Source organism: Nilaparvata lugens, chromosome 3 (genome assembly GCF_014356525.2).
Source record: "Nilaparvata lugens isolate BPH chromosome 3, ASM1435652v1, whole genome shotgun sequence".
Taxonomy (NCBI): Eukaryota; Metazoa; Arthropoda; class Insecta; order Hemiptera; family Delphacidae; genus Nilaparvata; species Nilaparvata lugens.
Window position 1 is genome coordinate 80,131,199 of NC_052506.1, and position 10,237 is coordinate 80,141,435.

General features: G+C 33.8%; 1 protein-coding gene across 1 annotated transcript in view; it reads right to left on the reverse strand.

The window, feature by feature from the left end:
• Positions 1 to 2,996, reverse strand: part of LOC111056609 — a 121,429-nt gene extending 118,433 nt beyond the window's left edge. The window contains exon 1 of the mRNA XM_039424751.1: positions 2,879 to 2,996. Within this exon, the coding sequence (XP_039280685.1) occupies positions 2,879 to 2,904 (26 nt within the window). The 5' untranslated portion in view covers positions 2,905 to 2,996. The remainder of the gene's footprint in view (positions 1 to 2,878) is intronic.
• Positions 2,997 to 10,237: the final 7,241 nt, after the last annotated feature.

Here is a 10,237-nt window from a genome sequence, read left to right on the forward strand (position 1 = left end):
ATGAGCATTTTTAAACTTCATGAATCTTTTTTATTAAAGTTCGTTGTGAGGGTTCTATAGCCTGTGATATCACATCTAATGTGATATCATACATTACACATTATCACAATCTACAGTGTGTATCAGTGACAAAGATGAGATCTCCAATAAAACTGTGATTCAACAATCTAACCATTACTGCTATCTAGTGGCAAGATTCAGAGTCAAAGAGTCCATTTTGAATCGTCGACCAATCCGGTGAAAGTGAAGAATAAAGGAAGCATGTCATTGGACGTGGCCTAATTTTTATCTCGCTTAGTGCCAACATTTCTACTTTTGTAGTATTTGTGCTTGTAATACAACTAACTGATAACACAATGAACTTGAAATCTAATTTTTATTTTCTATGATTTTAATGAATCGAGGAATTAATTCAACATAATATATCCTTTCCTATGATTTTCAAGACCTCTTATAAAACCTCAGCAACTGTGATTTTTTACAGTTAATTTTTTACAATAAAGTATTTTTTTTTCTTTATTGATGAGAACAAGTTCTGCATAGGGACTCATTGAATATTCATAAGAATATTATAAATTCTATAATTTCAATCATTGTATTTGTTCATTGCCTGAATAAGAAAGGTGATATTCACTGTTTATCATGATAATAATTATTGAATATGATTGAAATTGAATTGCATTGAATCAAATGATCTGATCTCAAGAGTCCATTACCGGATAATGATACTGACCAAGAGAATATTATCGCTGAGGTGAAGCGAGAGTTGAAGATCAAGGCAATCAGTTGGACCTAATCAAATAATTCACTCCTTATAGATGAGAAGGAGATTGAATTCTCAATGTCATGTATCATGATTGAAATTATTAATGATTATTGAGATAAATTGATGCCTTCTTACTATCGCAAATCTTCAGAGCGTTGTTGAATTTGCACATCAAATTATTATCGAGCTGAGAATTATGTTGCACTGATCTGACTTTCCAAGCAGGAGTTAACCAGTTAACCTAGTTTGTAAGTTATTGAGTGAACTATAGAATCTAGGATATTTGGATTCAACATTTCAGAGAATCTATAGTTTTAGATGTTGTGAGATCGTTGTTCAGTCGTATCCTAGCCGTAGGATACTAGTCATAGAAGTAGGCTAGTATTGTAGGGAGTTTCAATACTAACCCTATCCTACAATAGAGTATCTGTCCACAATCATCCATCGTTATCCAGTACAGAGAACGTTATTCACTGACCACAATCCTTATTATTCATTCTTGGGATATGATCCCACACACATTTCCATTTTATGCCTCAATGTTTCATATATGTGAGTTATTGTTGTTCGACTGTGCTCTAAAATTCATCGCACAACTGAGACCACCACAATATATGTGAGCCACTGATAATGGGGTATCATCATGATGTTCTGGTTTGCCGAAACAATACAACTCCACGGTGAAAGGGCAGGAAGAACAAAGATAGTGTTTTGTTTGATGGAAAGGGAGGTGAGAGATGTTATTGTATGTCAGAGAACATAGTATGTCGAATAGTTGAGTTCCTCTAAAATGAATACTTATATATATTCTATTGTTATATTCTATTCACTATTGTAAAAAATGATAATCTTTTATTGTAAAAGAACTTTTAAGACTATTCAAAACATATAGTCACCAACATAGTTTTAGGAGTAAGTTTGAGTTTCTTTTCACGTTTTTAAATTTGCAATTATTAATACAGTATTTTTCAGTTATTAGTGATGATTTGGTGAAGTATTCTTATTCAAAATAGTTTTCAACTTTCCTAAACTCTAAATTCCTAGTTTATAAAAATTTTGGACTCAAAATTGGACAAAAGCATAGCCTACTATAGATAGAGTAAGCTACTTATCTAAAGTAAGCCATGACAAAAGTGTAAACATAACCTATTCTTGGACAATTTCTATCTAAATTTGGGAAAGGAACAGTTTTGGGCTTCAAGCCTATTGTTCCTTTCCCAATCATTCATAATTGAGAATGATATTGTAGACTATGTATCAATGTATAAATATGAATAATAAATAACATTCAACTAAATTTAACATTTTTTCATTCATATCAGTGTTTCATCATCCGTGGTTACGTGGTTAAGTCTGGATCACATTTCCTCTGTCAAAGACTATTCAACTAAGTGCTTTCAAATTTGGTGAAAATGTTTTGTGCAAAACTCTTTTCGGACTTCCCTCTTTCGTGAGCATCACTACTATACTACTAGTTTGTAGTTTCAACTGAAGGTGATTCAACTACATATATAATCCATATACTTTTTATAAGCAAAGAAGCAATGTTACAAAGAATGAATCCAAATCAATTTCAACTACTCAAAACGATTTTGAGTGAAAACGACTTTGATTGTTATATTACCATCAGCACCACTGATAATAAGGTATCATCATGGTATTTTGGTAGCAGGTGTGAATCCTGCTAATTAAGGCTGTGCAAAGGTTAAAAATCAACTTTTCAATCATGATATTTTCCAAAGATTTTCGATTTGTATATCATCAAGCTATCAAAATAAAAAAGTTTTCTCAGGATATCATTTTTTTCCGATCATTATTTTTTGAGATATGAGCTTCTGAAGTTTGAATTTTCGGGACAGAATATTTCAAATTCGGTAAGATATAAATCCATGACAGTTAAAGGTTGGATTCTTCATGGTATTTTTGATCTAGTAAAACAAAAATATACTGGAAATATCAATTTTTAGCATTATTTTTAATATCAAATAATTTCAGCAACTAAAAACGGTTTTCAGCTATCATTAGCAGTGGAACAACCCTTTCGAGATTCACGAAGCAACAGAGTCTAATGCAGCAGAAGTGCGTGATAATTACGTACGTTACGATACGTACGTGACAATGGCGGCCGATCCAAGCATGAGCTATGTGATGACTACGTTAGATTGACGACGTGACGTGGACGCCAACTGAGAACAGTGTAATGCCGCGTCTTGGAAGACGCTTGAAAAACACAATAAACAATATGCTCCCGAAACACGGCTGTTGTTGCATGATGGCTCCTGCTCCCGTTTCCCTCCCGCACCCTTCCCGCACCCCTCCCGCCACGCTGACGGATTGCTCAGGCGCTTCCTGAGAACGTTTACCGAAAAAAGTCGGCCATTTCTTCAATTTATTTATCCGCTCTATGAAAATAAATCAGCCAGCCACGCCATCATATCGACGTAGAGCAGTCAAAGATATCAGTCAGCAGACGTTGTTTGGAGGGGGGTTGCTGGCTCTTACCACCCCACATGAATACCCCCTACTTATCGTATCATGATGGAGAGCAATATGTGGTATTCATGCACCTCTCCTGGATGGACATTATGCAACGAGCAATTGAAATATAAATATACATATACATATAAATAGAAATATAAATAGAAAGAGTAGTTCACTTAATAATTATACAAGTATAAAAATCTTTTAATAATAATGAAATTCAATCATTCTCCTTATACTCCTTAGTGAGTCAGCTGTACTTTTAGGAGTAAGTTTGTTTTTTTGGTTCGTGTTAAAAAATTCCTCTAGTAAGTGAATATTCTCTATTTTAAAAATAACTGAGTGTTTATTATTATTATTTTGGTATTTGGAACATCTAAATTCAAATGAATGGTTTGTATGAATATTTTTGGACTGAAAATTTTGTGGAAATCTAGAAGACATAACCTCATTTTGGACTTTCAATGTTACCTAAATTTGGGAGAGAAATAGTACAAGGTATTCTTAGTTTTTCTCTCCTGATCTGTGCACCATTGTAAAAAGAATAAAGAATTAATTAATACGAACATACGTATGAATATATATATATATATATATATATAATATATATATATATATAAAAGCGGAATGGCACTCACTCACTGACTGACTGACTCACTCACTCACTCGCAGAACTAGAAATCTACCAGACCAAAAACGTTCAAATTTGATAGTTGGGCCTTTAGAGGCGCACTAAGTAATCTTCTGGCAATATGTTAACTCTAAGGGTGGTTTTTAAGGGTTAAAAGTTCGTCATTTAGCATGTATATTCTTCTTATTCTCTTAATTATAATTGAAAAAAGGCCACCATATGTTAATATAGAACTTTAATCTAGAGAGAGTACCTCTTCGAAACAGTTGTTAACTGGTAACTAAATTTATAATTTTGTCAGGTTGGCATTAAGTTGAGTTGACTTTGTTAGGTTGGCACCAAGTTGAAATGCATTGAAATGCATTTATCGCGGAAAAATTTATTGGGCACTGCTACTTCAATCAGAGCTATTCCTGGGAATATTATATTACTAGCCGTCAGGCTCGCTTCGCTCGCCATATCCGTTTTAGTCTGGACCCCCGACTGGATCGTCCTAACATATGATGAAAATGCTCATTCTTGGACGATCCAGTCGGGGGTCCAGGCTAGACGGATATGGCGAGCGAAGCGAGCCTGACGGCTAGTTCCCTTATATATGTGGAAACAAAATTGTGTTTCAAACACTGATATTATAAGATTCTATTTGATGACATCATAGATCATAATGAATCACATACATTTTGTGGAACTTATTAAACTATTACTCTGGGAGAACTTGTGGTACTTATGTCTTGAGTATACTTAAGTATATCTTATACCTTTTGGTAGAGAGTTAGTGGAAAGGATATTTTCAATATTCTTTGCGAAGAATGGACATTGATATGTCCAAAGCTCCGTCAATTTATGTAGATGCATAAAAATATTATCCATAGTTATTCCAAATTGTTGTTTTCACATCATATACAGTTCAATAATTATTCTCTTAGTCTATATTATGTAAATTCATCTATAATTTCGCTGTATTGTAAGCTATTGTATATAAGTGTATAATGTAATCTACATAAATAAAGTACTCAATCAATACCTTGAGGAACTGGGGCTCCTATATATTTTATAGAAGGGAAATAAGCAACATAAGAGGAAGGTTTTCAAGCGAAAATATATGTAACATTTAAATGGGGGCTAGGTTTAAAAAACTACAATGGGGGTTTTCAGTATTTAAATTGATTTCATACTGTAAATTTGCCTGTCCAGAGCTATTGATTGATTTGGGATGAATAGAAGTCAATTGGATCCCCACATGAGAATAGAAAAATTGTGAACTATCATTTTTGTAAAGTATAAATCACACTGATGAATCAAGACCTATGTATTATATTCACTCATCAAGCTTCCAATAGATTTCAAATATATGTCGAATCTAATTGCACTTCCAGACTGAAATTTACAATGAGGAGCTCAGGTGAAGTCATAAAATGTTCTCAACCTAAACTTTTTCATCAACAAAACCACACTCATAACGGTGAATAAATAGGAATTAATATGGTAGCTTCTCTACTTAAAGTAGCTTTTATACTCATAAATGTGGAGTAATAAAAATGAATGTGGTATGTCCGTGTGTGATAGTTCTCACTTTTTATGAAATCACTCCACTTGTATGTGCTATTTTATTTAAATTTATAAAAACAATATAAAAACATTAAGTGCCCTTTCTATTTGAAACATTTCAACAACTAGTTTCGGCCTACTTTGGCAATTTTCAAGTTTAAATGCAGAATAAACTTCTTTTCATCGTGTTTAATTATGCATTAAGACTTGAAAATGGCCAAAGTAGGGCGAAAATAGTTGTTGAAATGTTTTAAATAGAAAGGGTACTTCATGTTTCTATCAATTTCACACTCTTTGTACATTCATATACTTTTTTGTAGGCTATAGATAGCTACCATACTCAAACCTCCACCGCTTGAAAAAACACAAGATTTAAACTCAATGGACTATCGTTGATGTTAAAACGTTTCCAACTGAGAACTACGTAAGTATATTTTGAATGAAAAGAAAAAATGGCATGAACCATTATTCCTTTGAACATTATCATAATTATTTTATCTGAAACCTCTAAGACTCTACAAAGTACACGTGAATAATTGACCGAGAGAAGTGAGGTCTATAGGTACGTACGGATTTACGCGCCGCGAACATGAGCAATTCACTTTTAATCAGCTGATGTCAAGCTTTTTATATCTGTATCTTACCGTTTCTGTAAAAATACAGATAGAGTCAGCTGATTAAAAGTGAATTGCTCATGTTCGCGGCGTGTATATCTGTACGCACCTTAAGATTCAAGTCGACGGTTTTGCATTTCTCTTCATGTTTATTTTTATGTTGCGCATTCACAGCGAAACGCAGCAACAGATTTTCATGAAATTTGACAGGTATGTTCCTTTTTAAATTTCACGTCGACGTATACATACACGGTTTTTCGAAATTTTGCATTTTAAGGATAATACAAAAGGAAAAGGAGTCTCCTATGAACGCCAATATTACCGTAAAAATCAGACCTTATATTATTCATTATAAATCAGCTGTCTAGTGTATAATACTACCCGTTCAAAAACATCGAACATCTTGAAAATGTATCTTTCCAAGAGCTTTAGTAGTCAGTTGTAAACTTTGTCTTTCCATAAGCTGAGGCCATGATTCTAGTTTGAAGTTTGGAGTTATTGATAGAAAACATTTTTTATACGTTTTTCTTTTTTAATCTGATGATTAAAATTGCAACAAATATTATTGAAGAGAAATTGATTTCTAAAATCATGAAAAGTGAGAAATAACGTTTGTAGGGAATCAGCATTATGGTAGTTGATTTGTTAATTTCAACACACCGATTTTTCGCCAACACGACAACACAGAATGTTCTCTGATGGGTTGATTGGATTGGCGTATCGACGGAAGCCAGACCTGATAACAGCGGTCACACTCACATTCCGGGACGACACGTCACGGTACGATAGAACAGAAAGCTCCATGTTTATTGATAATTTTCTCTAGACATCTCAAATTGATAAATTATTTATCAATTTTTGAGAAAACATAACAACAAGTAACTTACTGAGAGCGGGGTCTGCTGTTCACAGAGATACTAGTTTATCCAACTTTCTCTCTTAGTATAAACACTCCAAGGATATGAAATAGAATATGCATTTGGAACGAGATATATCCTGAATCAAGTCCTGAGTCCCTTCATGTCAGGATTGTCTTGTTCCTCCGATGAGATACGTAATAAATAATCGATTCGCTGTTAGGCTGCATGTGAGCAGTACGTTAAGTGAAGCAATATGCACACGAGTATGTACTGAGCGCTTCAAAAAAGGTGATAAAACTCCCTAGAAGGGCTGCTGTGAGGGAGAAAGGTATAGAATAATAGGTAGAAGAAGGAATAGGATATAACTGTAGAAGAAGGATGGTATATTGTTATGCTGTGTGGTTTTGGATTTATGCTTGCTTCTTACAAGGCTTGAAGTTTCTTATAAAGCTCGAGATAAGAATCGAACTTTGGAGGGACTCGAAGGGGATTTATTTTACCTCTCTTTAAACCCCCTCCAAATACACGTTCATGAAATTTAGATGAATTCACGACCAGGTGTTTCCTGGGAAGTGTATATTTGGAGAGTTTAAGTGGAGAGCTCTTGTAGCTCGAAAAATTTCGATGAAATAATCCATGTTAATGATGTTCACAATAATATTTCACACACATGTTGAGGTGCACAATAGAGATATGTTATTTCTAATATATATAATGGAGGAAAGAATCTATATATATATATATATATATATATATAAAAGCGAAATGGCACTCACTCACTGACTGACTGACTGACTGACTCACTCACTCACTCGCAGAACTAAAAATCTACCGGACCAAAAACGTTCAAATTTGGTAAGTATGTTCAGTTGGCCCTTTAGAGGCGCACTAATAAATCTCTTGGCAATATTTTAACTCTAAGGGTGGTTTTCAAGGGTTTAAAGTTCGTCTTTTAGCATGTATATTCTTCTTCTCCCAATCTCTTAATATTATAATTGAAATTTCCATATCATATGTTACTATAGAACTATAATCTAGATAGAATACCTCATCGAAACAGTTGTTAACTGGCAACTAAATTAATAATTTTGTCAGGTTGGCATTAAGTTGAGTTGACTTTGTTAGGTTGGCACCAAGTTGAAGATTTAAATGCATTTATCGCGGAAAAATTGATTGGGCACTGCTACTTCAATCCTGGGAGTATTATATTACTAGCCGTCAGGCTCGCTTAGCTCGCCATATCCGTTTAGCCAGACGTTTAGTCTGGACCCCCGACTGGATTGTCCTAACATATGATAGAAATGCTCAAATGAAAAATGCAGGCGAGCGAAGCGAGCGCATTATCACGTCTGAACAGCTGGACTGATCAACTTGGAATTTTGCATGTAGATTGTAATTGATCAAGGATGATTATAAGCTTACATTGAACTTTTCAAGATCTCAGTGGTTCAGGTTCTCAGTTTGTCAAGTTTTTGATTAGACCCTTGAAGAACCCGTTTACCTGCTAGTCGTTGATTAATATTATAGATGAGGAGAGACAGATAGAATAATATTTTTTTGAAGGTACTTGAGTTTTCTCTCGAGACTGAACCATTGATTTCACAATTAGTCAACTATACCATGAATTTGATATATTAAAACACATTAATCCTCCAAGATTTCAGTAGGTCAAGTTTCCAGTTTGTCAAGTTCAATATTAGACCCTTGCGGAGCACGGGTTTCCTGCTAGTAATAATAATATTGTAGTGTGATTGATCGAATAAATGAATATGAACAGAATTCTTCCTTATTGACCTCAATGTTAGAACTGGTCCCTCATCATATAATTTTCAGGATTCGGGTTTCAAGATTTGGCGCCCTCATCATATAATTTATGAAGTTTCCTTTGTTCACTCTGCTCAACTTCTGCGGGAAGATGTCAACACATTCCCAAGTGTTTGGCTTCAGTAGTCATGCGAGCTTGTGTGAAAGTCGACGACTTCTGACTTCCATATTCGAATGATAAACATAAACATTTCATAACTCGAGTTATATTGTCTTGCTGGCAATCACGCAATGGTTCCACCCACCAGAAACCACCAAATCTTGAACTCAGAGACGATGGAAGTCTTATGAGAGTCTCTGACATAAATTAGGATATTACTCCACTTCATAATATTGTAAATAATGGTTTCGCAGTTTTGGATGAATATGTTATATACAATCAATCTAGTTGACCTATTTCAATTCCTCCTCTATTCAATAATTGTACTCCGCCATTCGCATGAATTTCTGAATTTCTTTATTGATAATAATAATAATAATATTGAGTGACCTGGCTGACTCAAAGATTTCAGGTCGCAACTGATCAATTTCAGGACCTGTGACATGACCTAACGACTGCTTTTTAGGCAGCCGGGACCGGCTTTATTGATAAGAATTTTTGTACTTCTCACTCCCAAGACTTTCAATTTACTATTCATATCAACTCTGAAATTTGTAAATTTTAATGTTTAGCCAAGTTTAAATTTGAAATTGATAATAGAAATTAATGGAATTCAACCTGTATCCAGAACGCTATACTTGAAATTATTAAAAAACAGTAAACGTTCTATTGAAATATCAACTATGATTTGGTTCTCATCCATTTTATTTTGTACATTAATACAAAACGTTTTAAACAATGTAATGCTCATTCCATGATTCCATGAACAAAGTTATAAAATCAATTGCTAATAAGGAGGATTCAGATAAGATGACCTTTATTGTGATATCTCATCAATTATAGTATTATTAGTAGAGTATTTGACGAGTAAATTATTAACTTTGTCCATTTATCTGTTCATATTGAATAGAAACGACTTGAAACCAGTTATTATGGAATATAATATTATATTCTATACTCACTGCTTGAAACTTCACCACACAGAGAACGCAACAGAATTTCCAACAAAATATCTCACATCTCATAATATTGTCTATCAAAATTCAGTTACTAGAAAAATAAACAATTGAAATAAATAAATGCCTTCATTGAATGTAATTGCACTACACTTCTACAAGTAATCTACAATAATCACGCCGGCATATACTCTATGGCAAAGTACCGCCAGGAGGAGTTTGTAAGCTGTTTTTTTACATCAGTTTCCTTTTAATCGATAGAGAATTAATTTGATAACATGACAATGATTATAAAAGGATGGATGAGAAAAAAGTGGAGAAGTTTCATACAATGGAAGAGAAAAATCAGAGATATAGTACACACTATGGGGTATAATTGAAAATTGAATATTGGAAATGTCCAATTTTTTGTTTTTGTGTAATGGTCTAGAAGTATGCCTGAAATTGAATTCTCAGC